Here is a 23199-nt window from a genome sequence, read left to right as displayed (position 1 = left end):
AGTAGCATCGCTGCACGCAATAGTGCGACGTTGCAGTTATTTATTTATTGATTTGAATAGTTTTGTCTGTCACTTATATAGACTGGTGGCAATATGTAGTTAAAACAATATTTAATTTCGTAAGAATAATAATTAACTATAAACTAAGTTTACTAATTTAATACTAAATTTTATAATTTAATTATATTTTTAGTAATAAGTTAAGCAACGTGTACTTGCAGATTATCGTCCCACTGTTCTATTTTTACACTACACATATATGGTAAAACCATCTAAATTTTTCATAATATATTTCCATTTAAAAAATCACAGTAATTTGGTGTGACTATTTAGATTTTTAACGCAAACAATAATAACAATGATTTATACTTTCATCAGACTATTTTGTGTAGGGATGCACCTAAAATTAATCTTTTGTATAATAGTACTTTTGTGTTATAATTACGAACTTATCTATACAAATAAATAAAATTGTAGTGTCTGTTTGTAATATTAAAATAACCGCTTTTTTACTAAATGTATATGGTTGGACATATGGATACGGTACATATACCAAAAAGACATTTTTTACAATTTATGTCTGTCTGTCTGTTTGTTCCGACTAATCTCTGAAACGGCTGGACCGATTTTGACGGGACTTTCACTGGCAGATAGCTGATGTAGTAAGGAGTAACTTAGGCTACTTTTATTTTAGAAATGTATTTATTTTATAACTAAACAATAACTTTATTGTTAAATTCCACGCGGACGAAGTCGCAGACACAGCTAGTTGGTAAAATAAGTTTAAATTTGTTATTTTATGGGAAGATATTTAATGTGAAAGAAATTGAGTCAAATTACTGTTAGGACATTTAAATTCTAAACAGCTATTTCTAATTAATGTATATTTAAGTGAACGTAATAAACAGAGGAACTTGATGTCATAACACAAAATTTAGTAGCAAAAACTAAACTTTGTTTTTTCTAATATAATTGTGTACTTTTCTTTACTTGTTTAGTTTAAAAATTTACGCGGAACTGTGACAAATCTGAAAGAAATACATTATAATGTTCATATTGTTGTATAATCTAATATTTTCCAACACTTATAGACCGTACCCAATGCCTATAAAACACCAACGATATCTTTTCATTTATGCTCTCCCAGTACGGCAATGCACTTAAGATGTGCACAGTTGCAGGTGCAGGAAAAGAGAATTAATTCTCAACTCAATTTGTAAAATAATTTCGGAAATCATCGCTGGCAGCAATTAATAAAATGATTTTACAGTTAATAAAATCAAAATTTATATAATTAAATTAATTTAAATAATAATTTAAAAAAATATAATATAAAGCTGTACAAAGGTAATAAATAACAATTAAACTTTTAAAAGATTAGAAACATAAAATAAAAATCTTTTTTCCTTCAAAAAACCTTCCTTTTCAGTAATTCTCAAATGCATGTGTAGCAAAAGGTCATTGATAACGTTTAGGTGAATCTTACCAAGTGCATCTGAGTACATTTTAGTACCAGGATATCAGAATTCCAAAAGCGATCAATGTCAACTGTTTATAAACATACTAGCTGACTAGCGCCGGTTCAACCTCATGCTACGAAGTAAAGAAGTATGTCCGTTCCATTTCCACGAAGGCCATAGGTAGTGACAATCTCTCTCTGGAGATTGTTCTTCCGGTGTTGGATGATATTGCATCCGTTGTCACTCACATTATTAATTTCTCACTGTCATGCAATGTCGTTTCAACACTTTGGAAGAAAGCAATTGTCATTCCACTTCCTAAGACCTCCAACCCCGCTCAATATCGTCCAATTTCTATCCTCCCTATATTATCCAAAGTCATCGAGTCTTTAGTACACAATCAAATTTATTCTTTCCTTAATTCCAACTTGTGCTGTGTGGCTACGGCACCAAAGAATATATATTATAGGCGTTGTGACTCTTTATCTATTTCTAAAACTTTAAGAAATTCTTCTTTATATAAATATATATATATCCGAAATCCTCCTCCGAAACGGCTGGACTGATTTTTATGAAATTTTGTGTGCATATCGGGTAGATCTGAGAATCGGACAACATCCATTTTTTATACCACTAAGTTATAAAGGAGGGTGTTAAGGGGGTTAATAACATATATTGCAAAACAACGTTTGTGGAGTCAGCTAGCATATATAATAGTGTCACCAAAGATAAAAAGTCAGTTTTTTAATAATTAATCAGGATTCTTTAAGCTTTGTAAAGTTTTACTAATACATTCTAAAATAAATTTTATATTGCTTAAACGACAATTTTTCAGTGTGTCATTAAAAATATTATTGAACATTATGTAAGCACGCGTATGTGGCGCCGTATTGGCGCAACGGTCACAGCCATGGATTGTACCTGTTGCGCTGGCGGTTGCGGGTTCAATCCCCGCACATGACAAACATTTGTATTGGCCATACAGGTGTTTGCCGCGGTCTGAGTGTTTGTGCAGTCCTTGTGGGACTCTTCACCGTGCCTCGGAGTGCACGTTAAGCCGTCGGTCCCGATTGTTATCATGTACACCTGATAGCGATCGTTACTCATAGTAGGGAATATATCCGCCAACCCGCATTGGAGCAGCGTGGTGGATTAAGCTCTGATCCTTCTCCTACATGGGGAAAGAGGCCTATGCCCAGTAGTGGTATATTACAGGCTGAAGCGATGTAAGCATACGGGCGATCACTAACAATACCTATGTATGGTGAGCGTACAACTGCTTATATTGTGCCTCGACTTATTAACAACCTACCCGATTATATGATACCCGATGATATTAGATTTGTGCAAACATATTTCAAATAGAAATATTAAAACTAAATTAAAACAACATTACTTAAATACTTTGAGCAAAAAATTCACTTAAATTATATAAACATTACAAATATTTTTCGTATTTTTGTTAATATTTAAAGTATTGAAAGAGTAGTCGTACTTTACCATTGTCTGTGACCATTAATAAATAACGTTTATGCATAAACAGGCTACGATAGGACCAGTTGAAACCTTAGTGGTTTTTTGTTGCTAATTTTAATTATTTTATGTATTGTAAAATTTATAAATGATAATAAATAAATAAATAAATAAATACACACACAGGCAAAAATGCTCAAAATTATTATTTTGACCTCAGTGGTATAAGCGTAACTCGTAAGAAATAGGTACTGTTGAAAAGTATAGATATGTGCAATTGTATTACTTAACGTCTTTATTAAAATTTCAAACAAAACAAACCTTTCCTACAAGTATGAAATTTTGATTATATCTTTGTCCAGGGTCATCGTCAGATTCAAACTTTTTGAAGTAAAACTTTTTTACGCACGTATGACTTGGGGGTAATCTGGTGAATGCGTGACGAGTGCGTTAAGAAAAGTGTGATCAGACGAGGCGAACGGAAGTTGAGAGGGAGATATAAGTAAGTGAAGATACAAAGATATAGTATTACACTTCGATAATTTTAGCTATATTGATATTCCACTAATACAATATACATTGATACGTTTACGTAATATATGTTATACGGTTTAAGTAAACAGTTTCTTAGACGAATGATGTAACCTATCAACCAAAATTCAACAGTAGCATAAACATAGAATATCTCAGTAAATGATAAACAAAAATATTTTATATGTAAGCATTTAAAGCCTATTTTCATATTTGTAAGACAAAAAATACGTTTGTGTGGTATAAAAGTCAATTAAATTTGCCAGCTCTGATTCCATTAACATTCATACATACAAATATTTTTTAAGTTAGCTCAGTGTCTGTTTGTAATATTGAAATAACCGCTTTTTACTAAACGCATATGGATGTATACACGATACATATACCAAAATAACATTTTTTAAGATTTCTCTCTGTCTGTCTGTTTGTTTCGGCTAAATATTAAATAAAAATTTATTATTGTTTGTTAGATTAATTAGATAATGTTTTTACAACAATTAATTTACTTGACGACAGTAATTTACATTGCAAGTAGGCATTCTTAAGTCAATTGCATTTTTAATATCAATTACTAATATATTACATGGGTATGTAAACACGTGGTGACATGATGGGGTGACGTTGAAACGTACTTGTAAAACAATATTACCTAACAATAATAAAATAGCTAGCAATATCCGTGCGAATAATTAACACTAAATAAGTAAAAAAATTACCGACCGTCAATCTTGAAAACGTTGTTTCAAAATTAAAGCCGTCATATATATATATTTTTAATAATTAATAAATTTACAAATACAAAAACAATAATATGTTTTTTAGTTGTGGGTAGAGAAAGCAATTATCTATAAAATGGTATATAATTTATGTGGAGTAATTGTGAGGTTTTTTCTAAAAAGGGAGGCAAACATCTTAACCCATATATATGATATGATAATTCTCTGAGATCATGTTCCACTTTAGAGTTTAACAGCGTAATTTTTATTTTTTTATAAAACTAGGTTTTTAATACTTAATTGTTTTTTCACGTCGTTCAACGAGAATAGTTAAATTGGATATTACATCTATTGAGACAATTATGACTGAAACATTAAATATATTTCTAAAAATAAATATACGTCTAGGCCCCAAATACTTACAAGTATGTTTAAATACATATATAGATAGTGAATAGTAATTTACAAGTTATATTTACGAAGTAGAAAAGCTTTTAGAACTAGGGCATGACATAAACATTACTAAATAAATGTGTTATTTTAATATAATTTAGTACGTTAATAAATTTACAATAGAAGTATTAATTTTAATGTAAAGTAAAATTGCTGTTTACTGTTTAATGAACAAAGAAGTTAGCAGTACAAACATAGAGGGACTTGGCTTGCTTACCCAAGCCTCTCCGTATTTAACTCTGTCTTCAGAGTTTCCAAAGATTTCCCAATTAAACCTGCCACTAAAACTATAAGCCCGCTTAAATTTATTCGTTCACACTGACGTATTCGTGAATTTATAGATAACAAATATAACGAAAATAGTTAATGATATATTATACAATGGTTTCTCATTTATGGACAAAATATTTGTTACATATATTTAAACCCAAAAAAACTTAATATGACAAGGGAAAAGCGGGGTTTAGTGTTGCACTTTGCATGAGCGCCTAGCCATTGCCAAGAACACAAATTATATTTTAACTTGTGCGATATTGCTATTAATTTTTTAAGAGAAAACTATAAATTTTACGAATATAAGAAACTTACACATACATTTACTACGTAAGGGTTTATAATAGTATGTAATTATAACATTATTATCTTAAAATGTATATTTTATGTACTAAAAACGAAGACATATATATGTTTACAAAATAAATATATTAAAAAAAAACGATAATACAATAAATAGTGTACAGATCAATTATTAAACAAGTACATCGGACTTTTTGCACTAACATGCGTAGGTAGCTTAAATCGTGAAGTACTAATGAGCAAAAAATATGTCGTCCAATGGCTCGTCTCACTTACTTATTAAATATTGCTGCGTATTATACTATATTAAAACATACACTAAACGTGTAATCTTAAATCAATCTGTTCAAAATACTAAAGCGTTGTCCTGTTCTTGCATTTAGTAAGGGTGTTAAGCTGTTGTTTTGAATTTTAAGCGTCTTCCAGATCGATAACAAATAATCAAAAATAAGAAAAATTAGAAAATAAGCGAACCAAAGCTACTTAGTAATAATTATAATAATAAGTATTATTTTAATAGAATGTAAAATGATCACTTATTTGTTATTTAGTAGGAAAAATAATGTCTGGAATATGTGTATATTAATAACACAAATATAAATTACATTGAGCTCAATTTTATGATAAGAATTCATGAATCTTTTTTAAATTAGTCGTCCTATCAATGCATGTATATATCATGCATGTATTATTATACATGTAATCTTTCCTCTGAAATTACTCTATTTACTAAAGAAAACTGCATCAAAATCCGTTAAGTAGTTTTAAAGATGCATACAGACAGTGGGAAGCTACTTTGTATTATATGTACTATGTAATGATTATACACCTACCGCCTTTACTAAAAATAATTGTGTTTGCTCGCAAACGAAAAAAAAAACCGACTTCAATTATAATACAACGTAGATCGACGAAAAAATAGTCAAGTAACTACGCGTTATCAAGGATTACTCAAAAAGTAGTAATCAGATCTCGATAAAATTTATATGTGACCACATGACAAACATCAGCTTTCGATTAAATTAAAAATTATTAAAATCAGTACACCCAGTAAAAAGTTATTGCGGATTTTCAAGAGTTTCCCTCGATTCCTCTGGGATCCCATCATCAGATCCTGGTTTCTTTATCATGGTACTAAGCTAGGGATATCTCCTTTCCAACAAAAAAAGAATTATCAAAATCGGCATCCAATAGAAAGTTATGCGGTATAATACAACGTAGGTCGACGAAAAAAGCGTCAAGTAAAAACGCATTATTAGATATAGCTGGAAAAGTAGTTGTTAGATCTCAAATAAATTTAAATGGGACCAATTGGCACACACCACCTTTCGATTAAAAAAAAAAGTCGAATTGAGAACCTCCTCCTTTTTTGGAAGTCGGTTAAAAATAAATCACAAAAATAAATATGAATTATAAATTAAAACAATATTTCCTATCGTTAATAAAAATAGTGTGCTTATTAAACTGACTTCTTTTCAATAGTGTTAGGTGTTAGAGTTCGAAGGCGAAGGCTTTTCTTTCTTGTGTTTTTAGGCTTAGTATTATGCATCCTGAGATAAATTTAAACATAAATAAATTCAACAAAATTAACAAATACTTTTATCCAAAATCACCCTAATTATGTTGAAAATATATTCAATGTACTTTTTTAACCGACTTCAAAAAAAGGAGGAGATTACTTAATTCGACCGTATATATTTTTTTATGTATGTTCGGGGATAACTCCGTCCTTTATAAACCGATTTTGATAATTCTTTTTTTGTTAGAAAGGAGATATCCCTAGTTCGGTACCATTATAAACCAGGATCTGATGATGGGATCCCAGAGAAATCGAGGGAAACTCTTGAAAGTCCGCATAACTTTTTACTGTGTGTACCGATTTTGATGATTTTCTGATTGAGATCTGATTACAACTTTTGGAGTAATCTTTGATAATGCGTATTTACTTGACTATTTTTTCGTTTACCTACGTTGTATTACTTGTCATATAATAGAAGTCGGTTTTTCTTCGTTTGCCTGCAAACACAATTATTCAACAATATTTTCATTTTTAGCTCATGTATTGATTACAAAATTAATGAAAACAAAGGATTATTAAATCACTATTTAGGTATCTACTTAGGTAGTTTCGAAATTAATATAAAAAAAATAAGTATCTACTTATCTCGAATCCAATTTTAACATTGAGGTGACAACCTTAACGATAGTATTTTGGTGGGCAAAGTTGTAACCACTACTTTAGAAAAACTAATTTGACATTGCCCACCATCATATTTTTGAATTTAAGAGAGATTTCGCATCGGATATTTGATCTTTCCTGTATATTTATCACAAACTAACAATGGTCAAAAACTTGCCCACCTGGGATTATTACAAATCGAATTTTAAAGAAAGTTTTTCACACGAATTTTGGTCCGCAAAATATACTTCAACCAGTTTCAACACAGTTTAATAGCCAACTGAAGTAACGTAAGGAAAAATCAGTTACTTAGTGTTGCAGGAGACATATTCAATTTTCTTCCATAGTTCAAAAACTAAGCACCGCAATAAAATGTTGCCTGTTTTTTAAATATTTGTGAAAAGTGCCTTGCTGGGCAAACTCAGATAAGCTGGGCAGTCTTGTAAGGTTTTACGGTATTTACTTGACTATTTTTTCGTCTACCTACGTTGTATTACTTGTCGATGTAATTGAAGTCGGTTTTTTTTTTCGTTTGCCAGCACAACAATTATTTTATAAACACAATTATTTTTTAACTCAGTACGTTTAAAATGTAACTCATCACACATTAGTTGACCGTCAAAATTTAGCTAAAATTGCCATCAAATATGTAATTATGGTCACTAATATTACCCAGAAACTTTTGAGGGGAGACAAAATAAAACACTTTATTTTTAATCAATTTGTGTATAGAAATATCGTTCCGAGACGTCTCCGGCGCTTCCGAAGGTGCAGCCCCTTCTCCCTTGGAAAACAAAATGCAGACACCTGGGCGAGCGTGGGTCCGCGCCTCCGACTTCTACAGAACGCTTTAGGGGTAGGCCAAACAAGACTAAGTGGAGTCGTGGTAAGCAGATTCTGTTCTGTGACCATTTTGAGGCATAAGTCAATGTCCGTTGGATTCCTCCCAAATAAAGAAAATTGACCATTTCTTTCGTTGCATGCACGTGTCTACGTTTGTTTTTTTTAACGAAGGACTTCCGTATCGCCGGAGATGTCCCGGAATGAAATTAAACGGTCTAATTTAGATCTATGAGATTTCTTTTTTTTTTCAAAAATGGTCCAATACATTGTATTGCGAGTGCTATAGGTAGTATGGTGGAAAGTTTTCCACTTTAATTGCAGATGAAACAATTGCAATACGAACGCACGAACGACAATAAACAAATACACGTGAGTAACTCGTCGTCGGTACATGAATTGAATAGCACTCTGATTGGTGCAAATGGCCGGTCACTGTCTTATCGTGCGATCGCGCCAAATCTTGCATTAGCATTTTTCACCATAAAAGAATATGATGGTTTACTTTACAGTTTACACGCTAAGTTATAATAAATGATACTGTCTATGGAAGATTGGATTATATTTTTTGAGGATCTTGTGATGAAGCTGTAATACGTAAAATGGTGATAGGCTGTAAAATTCGTGGCTGAATGAGTAAAGTAGGTGGAAAATAATAATAAGAAATAAAAGTAGAAATAATTGTTGATCTAATAAAAGAAGCTCTTAAATCAAAACTTCACTTATAGATATATTGGTAGGTATTGAGCGACAGATATAAAAACGTATAGATAAGTAATCGTCCTCACTAGCTATCTGCTTTTTCTATGTTACTCCTCTTTCTCAAAAACGAGAATTTACACTGATATAATTTAAATGCTGTTATCATCTCTCTTATGAGATTTCTTAAAAAAAAAACCTATAAATAAGTCTAACTTACCTGTTTTCTGATCATAACATGGCTGACGCGACCATGAACACGCACCGTCAGCACGTATTCGCCCGGGTGTGTTAGCGACTCGCGAACTAAAAACGAACCATTCCTTCCTCTCTCCATCATTAAGTGTTCAGCTTCTTTTGCAGACATTATTCCGTGATACCATCTGTAATAATGAATTAATTGTTTTAATGATTACAGCTTATATACTAGTAACTTTTGTTTGTTGAAATAGAGTTTTAGATAATTTTCGATAACATATTATTTTTTTATAGCAATTGTTTATTTTCAGGAACGAAATAGTGACCCTAAACACTATTTATCAAAGTCAAGTTAATGCCACTACTATTACACACTGAGATGGTGTCGTACAAAGCACTGAGCATATGGTAAAACAGCGCAAGTGATTACATGGACGGCTTGTAATGTCATCATAATTTAATAAAATATAATGAAACCACCATAAAATGCATTAGTGATTATCTATTGTTGTAACATTTATCGAAGGATAATTGATGAGTTGACACAGCGCTCGCAACACCGTTTGTTGCGCTAGCGATCGCGAGTTCGATCTCCGCACATACCAAGCATTTGTATTGTCGATTGTCCCAAATTGCAATTCCGTAAGCACGACGTGTTCTGTTTTAATTGACAAACCTAATGAAAATTTATAGATAGTTGACAGATGCTTTAAAATATTTGTAATTTTTGTGTAGTTAATACAAAAAAACAATATCATTTGTTTGTAAGCTCTAACGAGTAAGGTTAAAAATAAATAATAGACAAATTATGTTTCATGCGTAGGAAACTTTTACTTGAATAAATGTAGAGATTGTATTTTTAATTTAATGCTATAGAATATATCTTATTAATTAATAAAGCGCCTTGACTGTATAATATTTACTGGCAGATAATTATGTTAATCGTAATAATGTCTAAGTTGCAACTTCCGCGAAAAATAAGATGCTATTGATTGTAAAATACAGCAATAAATATTTCCTCTTGTTTGCGTAATTTCACTATAGGTATTGTGTCAATACGGCGCGTCAGAATACTGCAACATAGGGGTTTTCCCAACATTAATAATCCCGAAGAATTTGGACCTAAACCTAATATAATATTTTTCTAAAGACTTAAATGGTTTTCGACGAAAAGGACGATTATACTGTAAAAAATAAGCTTCGGTAATATCTTAATTGCACATTTAAGATGTCCGTCAATTAGAGGTTTTTTTATGTATACCCTACCTACCATAAAAAGCTGAATTGACAGTTTCGTAATTCGTAGCTTTATTGCATATGTTTCCCTCTCTGCGGCTGTATACACAAACGCACCGGATCGGATTTTATCTTAAAAATTGGTTAAAAATTTGGTTTAAGATCAGTCATTCACCAAAAAAAAAATTGAACAGGTCAACAAAAATCATAAGAAAATCTACCTATATCGGTTCGGTTGAAAAAGAAAAAAACTAGGTACGAATTTATGGATAAGATAAATATTTTGGAAAATCAATATTAATTATTTTATGACTTGTTTCAAATATTTTTGATTACTATTAAATTACCGTATAAGACTAAAACTATATTAAACATATTAAATTTTTGCATCATCAATTAGCTTTGGAGAGAGTCGTACAAAATGACATAGGCGGGTAAAATAACACATTGTATTCATTCATTCTAAAATAGGGTAGAGATATTAATTTTCGTAATGACCTGTAGAGGGTCGTTTAGTAACAAATCACTACCTAACATCTCATGTCGTATTGCATCTCATGTCGTTGCATACCTGTGCATATTTAACCATAATTACGGAGAAACTTGATTGTTTGATTTTGCAGGCTCGAGTCGTATATGCATATAATGTCTTCGCAAAAGTAAATATTTCATAATCATCAATCATCTCATCAATAACTCACAATTAAAGTGCATCCTAAGCAGCCGTATCTGAATATATGAAAGAGACTAAACCAAAATTGACTCCTCTATATGTGCCAAAAAACCATGAAGGTCTCAAAAGTTTTGGATTTTAGTTCATACAATAAAAAACTATTATCTTACAAACTTACATATAAGCTGCTGATGATGATGAATTTACACCCACTGTACCATTACAGAATTACCAGAGGCTGTTTCTCGTATTAACGAAGACGTACTAGCCATTTCTAAATGGAGTAAATCTTTTGGCTTAACAATGAATCCAAGAAAAACACAAGCTATCATTATTGGAAGCTCTAAACTTATTCCTCGCGTAAGACACAATTACCTCTTGTAATTTTTAACGGTGTTGAAATTCCATATAGCGAAAAAGTGACAAATTAAGGAATCATATTTCATCAAAACCTCTCTTGGTGTCCACAGGTTTGTGAGATAAGTCGAAAAGTTTTTTTCTACTGTGGGATCCCTTCGCATGCTGCAAAATTTCCTTCCTCCGTCCACCAAATTTGCGCTCATACATACTTCTCTTACCTACCTATGACTATGCTGACACTTCCTATCTTGACATAACCGAGGAGCAATTGAATAAGCTTGAGCGCATTCAAAATCTATGTATCTGATTCATATTTGGTCTCCGCAAATATGATCACATTTCCGATTTTCGCAAAAAACTCAAGTGACTCCCAATTCGCCTTCGCAGGAATACTCACATTCTCAGGCAATTTATATTGCATTATGTTTATTCCGGCAACTCCATCTTACCTTTTTAGGTAGGAGCGGTTTAAATATCTAAATGATTTATATGAAAGTACTTTACGGTCGAACAACAATCTACTTCTTGATATTCCTTTTCATTCCTCTACTTTCTACCCCAAATCCTTCACTGTACAAGCTGCTCGACTTTAAATTCTTTGCTCTGTGGATTAGACGTTCTTAATCTCTTCCTGTTTTTAAGAAATCCGTTAAACAACACTTTCTTAAAATGAATGGGATTTAATCCTTTGCTTTAGGTTTCACTCTCACACTGTCACTATTAATCTTGTTTAGAAACTTCCTATTTATGTAGTATGAACTTATGTGTGCATGTGTGTGTATGTATGTATATAAACAATCTATCTATGTAGGTATGTATGTCTATTTATTGAGTTGTTTCCTATTATTGTTTATAAAATTAAACTGTACACCTACACCGTCAATATACCGTCCTTTGTCCTAAGATTGCCTGGAAGAGATTGCTTTTAAGCAATAAGGCCGCCTTTTGTGCATTTGTTTCTACAAATTATTTTTAATGTTGCAGAATCCCATCAGAAAAAAACCCACCCAAAACCCACTTAGAAGCCAATAAATATTTATATTTATTGTGGGAAAGCCTTACACATAATACTTAAGAGGAATCCTGAGAGACTTTTGAAAAATAGGTGTTTGAATTAAATGTTCTTGTCTCGCTATTTTAGCTAATTTATCTCAAACAATAATCCCTCCAGATTTTGATGATTAGCACCCTTCTGGCTTGAAGTAGCTACCTATTAGCGTTTGGTATATGGGTGTAACCCGTGGCTGCAATAAACCATGTTCTTTTTGCGTAGCGTTCGACATCATAAAAAAACCGTGCATGTAGTTCAACTATATAGTATTTACTGCAAAATGTTACAAACCGGTATCACAGCTCGCACTCAGGTGATTGACACTGCGAACATTAAAAATACACTAAAAATCTCTTTAATCCTGGTAAAGTAAATTTTATAATGTATATATTCCTAAAGAGGTAACAAATTCTGTCCAAGTCTTTGATCTCATCGGTTTACATTACTAACGTGCATTTTCTGTTACAAGGTGCTTTTTTTATTCATTAACAGCTTATCAAAATTCCAGTTATATCCGCTTTTGAGGTTTAAAAAATCAATAAGGTAATTTCTTTTGTAAATTACTCTTCATCTCTCGAATAACATAATCTTTTATTAGCCTTAAAATAAATTTACAACAATAATCGCACAAAGAAAAAAGAAACTACTTTCATACAAGAACGTTCATTCATAATTCAGAACCCGTTTCGTAAAGTTTTTACAGTATTGACAGCAAGTATACTGCCGATGAGTTTCATTAAACAATGCCTCGTTAATAATAATAAAAAGGTACAGGCTTCTAATATGTAAAACATTATTCATTTATTCTTTCCTATTCTGTGTTCATTACTAATAATACACTTGTTCATTAATATGTTAACTGTAAGCGGTTAAAACGTGTTTGTAATAAATACTATACTTCTATAAGAAGCCTACATCTGAGTGAAAAAGGAGGCCACGCCTAACGCCTGTCAATGTCTGACCGTCTGTCAACAACCAGTTTGTTCCAAATCTTTTATTATCCACAGTTACGTAGGAAATCCTTCAGCAATCGCAAGGTTGCGCTAAAAACTTGCACTTATAGATATATTATCAACTACGTACAAAGGCGTATACAGACTGTTAGGGCTAAGAGAACAGTGAAATATCACTGTCACACAATATGAACACGACATTTTATATACATTGATCTAATTGGTCACCGTGGTGTAGCGTGGCTATAGTGGCAGCAACAAGTCACTATTTTCTTAACGCGAATATACTTTTGATTGGGTTGCACTTGGAACTGCTGGCTTCGAAAGACACAGACCGAAGGTGGTGCGACAAAGCTAGGCCTGCGGTCGTAGAGAGCGTAGACCTCCACGTCCAATAGTTGACTACGATAGGCTGATGTGTGTATGTGTGTGTGTGTGTGTGTGTGTGTGTGTGTGTGTGCACTTGGAACAACTTATTTGAGGTTCTTTATTATATTGATATTGATATCAATTCATTTCGTCCATGGTACTTAAAATGAAGAAAAATGTCTTATTATACAGCAATGCAAATTACTTTTGATGCGAATGTATTAGTAATATTCTCACACAAAAAAAAAAGGAATACACACAGCAGAAATTAGAGCAAAATCATTAATTTTTAGTTGAAGAAATATACGCGACAGTAGGATACAGCATACAGCGCGAGAGTAGGATTTTCTGACCCTGTACGGTATTTTTGTTTTATTGATATTGCATTGCATAAAGAACATTGTCACCAAGCGTTCCAGCTTTTAAACCAATTTTATTCACAATATTATGATAATTGTCAATATGCATATTCATTACATTGGATAACATAATTACTTCGATAGTATTTGTACCTAACCTTTTAATCTATAAGCCTATAAGTTGTCATAATCTAAGTACCGGTAAAACGAAACCGATAATTTTTATCAATTTAGAACGATACGAACGTCACAAAAACCAATAAACTTCACTAGCTATAAATAGTATGAAACTCATTGATTTTTATAGTTAGTGTAACCCGCATGAGTAATCTATGTTCGAAGTCAATGTTACCTCACAGTTATTGTGTATAAGTTAGTAAGAAAGTAGTTATATAATGAGTCATATAATTTCGCTTTAATTAGTAAAGAGGCGTCGTGTAGTTAGACAGTGGTCACGGTACATGATTACAGATTAGTATAACGTATAATAAACGCTTACTACCAAAAATATATATTTAGGAAAAACGAGTGTACTTTAGACCACACGATTGAAGTAAAACTTCTTTAGCAAGCTTCTTTCTAAGCCTGCACTGTGTCTTAAATATACGAAACGTAACTGACTATGAAAGAAAGAAGGGAAGAAAATGTATTCTTGCACCTCTCTCTCTCTCTCTCTCTCTCTTGCTCCGATCGCCTCACCCAATCACACTTTTCGTAACGTTCTCGTCACAGATTCACCAGCTTACTCCCGAAGTCAAGCGTCCGTAAAGAAGTTCTACTTCAACAAGCACTCACTGAACGCCTTTCCAAAAACGTGTTAGCGAGGTATAGAAACTATACCTTTGATTTGAGGTATTACTTATTTATTTAATATTAAGTAAGTAAGGTGCCAGAACAAACCACTAATCCAATTTCACGTCTTTTTATTATGCGTTCTACAGAATGACTGAAGATACAGAGATCTTACAATATAAACACTTATCCTATTACAAAATACTGTTACCAAATTTGAACATAAATTAGAACGTTACTTAAATAGGTATGTGCACACGGCACAGTATACCCCCCTTCAAAAAAAGAAAACAGGTTACTATTACATTACACATTAAAAGAAAACATAAAAATGAAAAGGTGTCGTAAAAACAGGATTTGTTGCAAAATATTCTTTTTTTTTTTTTTTTTTTTTTTTTTTTTTTTTTTTTTTTTTTTTTTTTTTTTTTTTTTTTTTTTTTTTTTTTTTTTTTTTTTATAGTTTAAATACATAATGCAAATCATATATGATATAATATAAAAATCATAACACACTTTAACCTCTATCATTTTAACCATTACAAAAATAATTATTACGATACGCACATTTCATTACTTCAAATAATATTATAATTACATATAGACTACGCTTACAATTGGGTACACATAACTGCTATATTAAATATCTATATGACATGATAACACATTACTATTTTATTGCACTTTCACTAAACAATCACTTGCTGGCATCCTTGGTTCTGTCGTTGCTCTGATTGTCTCATGACAACAATAGAATTGTCCAGTAGTGTCCTTCTCGTAAAGCTTGCAAACTGAGTTTTACAGCGTTTCCATAAAATGAAGGCAATAACACAGAGTACCACGGTCAGAGTTGCGAGAGAATACAACTCTACCCTAGTGCTATAGTGCGTGGCCGTTTCTGAGGCCATTGCACTGTTTCCTGCACCTGTCTGTGCAATAATGATTTCTTCTTTTTCTTGTTTGCTTTCCGATTTACCCATTTTGATATTATTATTTCAAAAATAAATGTATTAAAATGTAAAGATGCGGCCAATATAATAAATTTGATGACAGGCGTCTACAGAGTGAATCTTACCGTAGGCTTACTGATGCGCCCTGATCTTGTCACTATAGGCGATTTGTTTATATTACACCGTTCCATATTGGGCGATCTTGCATTGTCATCGAAATATAACATGAATGCAGGTTTGAGTCTGTCTATACTAATATTTTTCTGCGTATCTCCCTCTTGAATTTTAAAATATTTATCTGTTCGACTCAAAATTTTATATGGGCCAGAATACGGTGGAGTCAGTGAACTTGATATTCGGTCGCAACGAACAAACACATGAGAACATTTTTCAAGCTCCGGGTGAACGAAAATTTCTTTTTGACGTAATTGGCGTCTAGGTACTGATGATATATCTCTTATTTTCTGTCTAAGTGCTTGTAAGAATGATTCTTCACTTGAGATTTCTGGTTTTTTTAACTCAAAGAAATCACCAGGAAGTCTTATAGTTTCACCGTACACCAACTCGGCTGCGCTTATCTGGGTGTCATCTCTGTAACTTGCTCTTAACGCAGTAATACGCTAGGTAACTCTTTGACCCAATTCTCTGTATTACCTCTACACATAAGAGAAGTTTTGAGTGAACGATGCCACCTTTCAACTGCACCATTTGCCTGTGGATGGTATGCTGTTGTTCTAATTCTGGTTATTCCCATTCTTCTCGCTAGTTGGTTAAATAAATTAGACTCAAATTGACGTCCTTGATCTGTCGTTATTCTCAATGGACAACCAAATCTAGCAATCCAGCCATAATATACGGTTTCAGCTACACTTTCTGCTGTTATATCTTTTAAAGGATAAGCTTCGGGCCAACCAGTGCTTCTATCTAACATTGTTAATAAGTACCGATATCCATTGCAGTATTTAAGAGGACCCACGATGTCTATGTGAATATGTTCAAATCGATCACTTTTTTCAAAGGACTTAAACGGCGAAACATTGTGTCTTTGAACTTTGGACCTTTGACATTCCAAACATGATCTGTTCCATGATGCAATATGTTTGTTCATTGACTTCCAAAAGTATCTTTCTCGCATCATGTTTCTCGTGGTTCGAATGCCGGGATGACTAACTCCGTGTATGGCGTTGTAAGCCGATGCGCGGAATTCCAACGGCAAATATGGACGTACCTTTCCATGCGATGTTTCACAATAGATATATGCATTACAGTTCGGGATTTTCACTTTTTTAATATTTAGCGTTTTAGACTTTAATAGATCTAATAGCTCTGTGTCATTACTCTGTGACTTAGCTAGGTCTTCATAATTGATTGTGGACGAGAAATCGATGGTAGCTATTCGAGATAAGGCATCTGCTACTGTATTTTCTGAACCCTTAATGTGCTCAATTTTTGTACAAAATTGCATCACATAGTCTAAATGTCTCAATCTCCTAGGGGTATCGTTATTACCAAAAGAATTTTTCTTAAATGCTTGCACTAACGGTTTATGATCAGTGTAAATAATAACAGGTCGTCCTTCAATTAAGTATCGGAAATACTTTATTGCCATATATATAGCTAATAATTCTCGATCAAATGTACTATAGCGCTGTTGAGCCTCACTAAGCTTATTGGAAAAAAAACCTAGAGGTTTCCATGAAGTACCTTCCTTTTGTTGAAGTACAGCTCCAGCACACGTGTTAGAACAGTCCGTCATGATAGAGATAGGAGCACCAGCGACAGGAAATGATAATGTAACTTAACATTTTTTAAACTCTGCTTACACTGTTCAAAGGCTTCTTTTGTCTCTGGAGTCCATTGAATAAGGCTTTTGTCTCTTTTTTTAGTATTTCTCAAATATATGTTTAATTTCGCTTGATCACCTGCAGCACCTGGGAGAAGACGTCTATAAAAATTTATCATTCCTAAAAAACGTCTTAACTCATCAATTGTTTGTGGCCTTGGGAACTCACTCAATACTTTAACGCGATCTTCTAGGGGGCCTAGTCCTTTTTCAGAAATGTGAAACCCTAAGAAGTCTAATTCAGTTTTCCCAAACTCGCATTTCGCTAAATTGATAGTTAAGCCGAATTTATTTAATCTCTCAAATACAATTTTTAAATGTTCTTGATGTTCGATTTCTGAAGATGACGCTATGATGACGTCATCGATGTACGAGAATAAAAAATTGAGATTTTGAAAAACTTCATTGTTTAAAAATCTTTGAAAGGTCTGAGCTGCATTTCTAAGGCCAAACGTCATTCTTGGAAACTCATATAAACCAAATGGCGTTGTTATCGCAGTTTTTTCTATATCCTGCTCCGCTATACCGATATTGTGATAAGCTCTTTGCAAGTCTAATCTAGTGTATATTTTTTTATTAGCTAATAAGTATGAACAATGCTGTAATCACGTCGGGGTCACCAAATATACCTTTGATTTGAGGTATTACTTATTTATTTAATATTAAGTAAGGTGCCAGAACAAACCACTAATCCAATTTCACGTCTTTTTATTATGCGTTCTACAGAATGACTGAAGATACAGAGATCTTACAATATAAACACTTATCCTATTACAAAATACTGTTACCAAATTTGAACATAAATTAGAACGTTACTTAAATAGGTATGTGCACACGGCACAAAACCAATAACAACAAATAAGTTGTAAACTACGATAATATAAACATTCGAAACAATAGTTTGAAAATTGAATTTTTTTGCGATCGTTTCATCTTAAGTTTTTGCTAAAGAGTTTTGATTTACTTATTTAGTAACATTCCTAAATAAATAGCGTAGTTAAGTTTGTTTTTGTAAGTAGGTAATTATATCGCCATTTTTTGTATATTACCTATCTCTTATCGTAACATTGTGGTCATCAATTCGTTCGTTAGTTTTCTCATATGTACTGTCTTCGAAAAAAGTAGGGTATTATAGTAAATTGAAAATTATACTTTATTTTAGCATTTTACATGCTATAATTTACAATAAAAACAAAGTATTTTAATTAGCTATTTATCTATACACGTCAAAGAACCTAACACAGTCTCTTTGATATTAGAAATTACGAACAATACTGTGTTCAAATCAAATTTATTCTATTATAAATAATCTTCTTATATAAATAAATATTGCTAAGAGTATAACTCGAGAATGGCTCGACTAATTCGGCTATTTTTTGTATGTTCCGTAAGGTTTTAATAATAAAAAATAACAATAAAAAATAAAAATAAAATTACTGTTAACTTTTGACAGAACGAAGTCGGTCCGGGCAGCTAGTTACAAATAAAAATAATAGTAATTTTTCGTTAACTTAACGATACCTTTTTTTAACTAAAAATTGTTCAAACGAGTGCAATGACATTACGCACGCATAAAGTATGTAACTTTCTCAGACTTCAAATACAATTGAGTGTTCTAGCTGTAATTGAATTATATACAAATTAATTTTACTTTAGTATGTAGGAAGTATTATTACCTTGACTTATGCTTATTTTATATTGATCTCATCCGAATGTGTCAACAATCTCGTTATATTTGCATGCGATAATCAAACGTGTATTAAATTTAAGGCCAGCTTTAAATCGGATGTGTAAGTAAGCCTGTAAATTACAAATAGCTAAGATGAATGAGTGCAGGTGCCCGAGCGGCCTCCAAGCCGCCTCCGCGACCTCCAGTGTTTCGTCACAAGCGAACCACTTTGCCCACTAACGCCGCATTAGGAAGTAGATGTTTCTGCGTATTTTGTCATACCATTTAGTCACATACTAACTTTAATCCGAGTAATGTTCCGTAGGATCAAACTATTTTAGCTGGCTAAGCTCTACTCATTATAACTTGATAGTGAATTTAGTTCTAATAATAATTTATTTCTTGTTTAAAAAATTAAAATAGCTCAACATTTAAATAAGCATAATATAACTGTGTTTGCTAACAAACGAAAAAAAAACGACTTAAATTACGTCGACAACTAATACGACCTTTGCAGACGAAAAAAATTACCCAAGGCACTAGTCACTATAACGATTTACGATGGTTCCCATCGATTTCTCTGGAATGCCACATCAGATCCTGGTTTCCTTATCATGGTGCCACCCTTAGGATATCTCCTTTCCAACAAAAAATATATGTATATATACAATCGAATTGAGAAACGTCCTCCTTTTTTGGAATTGGTTAAAAAATGCTATTTGATTTATGTTAGGTGTACGTACCTACATGTACAACTATATGAAATGTTGAGCTATTCCGATCAAGCTATTAATGAGTAGCATGCTTAATATGTTATTATACATTTGAAGCACGTCAATCGATCTGTCCTTAGATATTAAATGGATTCTTCATGGTAATTGCTGTATTTATTTGAAGTATAGAACTTATTATAATACTTGAGAATAGAGATTAAAGCAGAGAATCGTTCCTTCATATTATGCATTCATTGCATAGTTTATGACTAATACGCATGTATGACTTCAAGAACAATTAATTAATTGTATCATCGAATGTCTCTGTATACTATCAAATCCCCGCAACGCTTTTATTTTGTAAATACACGTTGTTACATTTTAGCAAATACCGCGGAAACTACTATACAAACGGTATGTTTATATGTTGATGTTTGAACGATCGCAAAGCTGACCGTAACATTTTTTACCAGAGACATCTCTATATGTAATATACACAAATTCAGATTAACATAAAATATTATATAAACCCCAAATGTTTATTAGGCAGCTCATTTATGTTCAAACATAGATATCAGTGTCGATTACCTTACAAGTAATAAAAACAAATCATCTCAATATGGATTCGCTATATTTACGCAACATTGTATAACAGTTTTGTAACATGAATGAAGGGAGTTCCAAATGAATATATGTTTTTATTAAAAAAAAAATTCTGGATATGAAAATTTATCGACCTGATTACTTGGCTACATCTATATAACAAGCAACAACAAACATTTTATATTTGTTATTATTTTGGTACTCACTTTTTGAGCATGAAAGCCTTGCTAAGTTCCTTAAGGACTGTAGAGACTATGGCGCCGGCTGCGGGCACGGCCAGTACCGAAGCATCCATGCAGGCCGACAACGCGGCGGGGGCCAGCACGCCTAGCCGGCTCAGCCTGGGGCTATCCTTCGACATCACTTAAGCTCACGGAAACTTACAAGTCTCAAGTTCTTTATAAATACGCACGACCGTAACCGCAAAGCGATCTGCTTCGCGCGCTGTTTCAAACTCGAATGCGCACTTCTCTCGGACGTCTTCTGAGTCTGCTGTCTGCACTCTGCGCTTGGTACTAAAATTGTTATTCCTTTGAAGACAAAAAAACCTGAGGAGCTTGTTAATAACCTGTAATCATGTTAAATATACTAACATTTGTTAGGTATCTCATTCAGACCTTCTTGAAAGATTAACGTCATTTTGACATAAAAGTATACTTATATCAAACAAATGTACAAATAAGTAAGCATTACGTTAAAATAAAATGAGGTAATATTGAACTATGAGGAGATTTAAAATCTATGTAACCCACCCCTTAACTTGTCTATCTATATACCAATAAAATAATAAAAATGGAGTGTCTATTTGTAATATTAAAATAATTGGTCTTTTACTTAATGCATAATTATGGAACACGGTACATAAACCAAAATAACATTTTTTACAATTTTCGTCAATGAAATGGCTGCACCGATTTTGACGGGACTTTCATTGGCAGATTGCTGATGTAGCAAGGAGTAACTTAGACTACTTTTTATTTTTGAAATTTATTTATTTTATAGCGGCTAACAAGAACTTTTTATTAAATTCCACCAGGACGAAGTCGCGGGCACAGCTAATATTATTATAAAAATAATAATTGATAAGAAATTACTAAAATTATGGGTTAATATAATATACTTTTTAAGGTGAATAATAGTGATAATATGTGTGCGTTTTTAGTTTAAGTAACTTTTAGTTATATATTTATAAAGTATTCCGATTGTTATCTATCATCACCTCACTCATAGGAGTCAAAATATTACATCTTAAAGACTAATTAATGAGACTTTATAACACAAAAAGAATATTTGGAAATGGTGAGGAAATCCCTAAATTCAACATAAGTATTTAACTTAAAACAAACGAATAAATTATTAACTTTTATTATATTAGTAGGTACAGCTAAATTGCTTTTGAGACTAGTTATACATGATTAAAAACCAATCTAAGCACTAACTTTTTCACTTATTTATGTAAATGTGTCTAAAGTTGCATGTGTTAAGATTTGAGGGAGTGACGAATTACGTAAATGGAAGTTTAAAAGTTTTGGTCATTATATGTTCAACAGATATCCATTATTCTATAAAATCCCAGAGAGTAAGTACGAGTATAAAAAATTATAATTGAGATTTTCTTTTGAGAAAATTAAGTTAAAGGTTTTTCGATATTTTTCGCGCCACCTCTAGGATATTTGTCTCGCAGGCTTTTGATATTGCGATAATTATAAAATTTTATGGAAAAATTATATGAGTAATCGACTACTTTATATCATGGTCACTCTGTGGTGTGAAAAAGGATTCATATAAAAATTTAGTTTTCAATTAAGTACTAGCCAATTTCTTGCCTATTACAAATTTAAAAACAACTAAATACAAACAATTTGCTGTTAGCTTACGGCAGTAAAGAATATAGCCACCCCCTCTATTACCGTGGGTGTTGTAAGAGGCGACTAAGAAATAACACAGTTCCACTACCACCTTGGAACTTAAAAAGCCGACCGATGGCGGGATAACCATCCAACTGCTGGCTTTGAAATACACAGGCCGAAGACAGGCAGCAGCGTCTTCGGTGCGACAAAGCCAGTCCTGCGGTCACCAACCCGCCTGCCCAGCGTGGTGACTATGTGCAAAACACATGAGTTCACGCCATTTTTGGTGTGAACTTGTGGAGGTCTATGTCCAGCAGTAGACTGCGATAGGCTGAAGTAATGAAATACATAAGATTTATTATTATCATTATTCTATTGAAACTATAACCTGTGTATATTTATAATACAAATATATATTTGGAGCAGCGATGTAACTAGTCCGAAAAAGTATTTTGAATTTGCTTTATCATATCAAAATTTAGATTATCAGTGATTTTAAGTATATCTACTTACATAAAAACTAACGTCGTTATTTAAATAAAAAAACTTGGATTACCAACATTTGCGACCTTGATTTAGCAATAAATTCAGATATAATTAATCAAATTACAGAACTCTATACATATTATTCATCAAAACGTCCGTAACTACTTAGT

The 23199-nt window shown here is 32.4% G+C and overlaps 1 protein-coding gene across 1 annotated transcript in view; it reads right to left on the bottom strand.

Annotated features, from left to right (window-relative positions):
• LOC123668588 (tyrosine-protein phosphatase corkscrew-like) overlaps positions 1-21066 on the bottom strand; it is a 33965-nt gene extending 12899 nt beyond the window's left edge. Inside the window, exons 1-2 of the mRNA XM_045602316.1 lie at positions 20900-21066; positions 9148-9310 (exon numbers count right to left, since the gene is read on the bottom strand). Coding sequence (XP_045458272.1) covers positions 9148-9310; positions 20900-21054 — 318 coding nt within the window. The 5' untranslated portion in view covers positions 21055-21066. The remainder of the gene's footprint in view (positions 1-9147; positions 9311-20899) is intronic.
• Between the last annotated feature and the right edge of the window lie 2133 nt (positions 21067-23199).

The sequence above is a fragment of the Melitaea cinxia genome, chromosome Z (genome assembly GCF_905220565.1).
Source record: "Melitaea cinxia chromosome Z, ilMelCinx1.1, whole genome shotgun sequence".
NCBI classification, from domain to species: Eukaryota; Metazoa; Arthropoda; class Insecta; order Lepidoptera; family Nymphalidae; genus Melitaea; species Melitaea cinxia.
The sequence above is the reverse complement of the archived record's forward strand: the minus strand, read 5'-3'. Positions and strand labels throughout refer to the sequence as shown.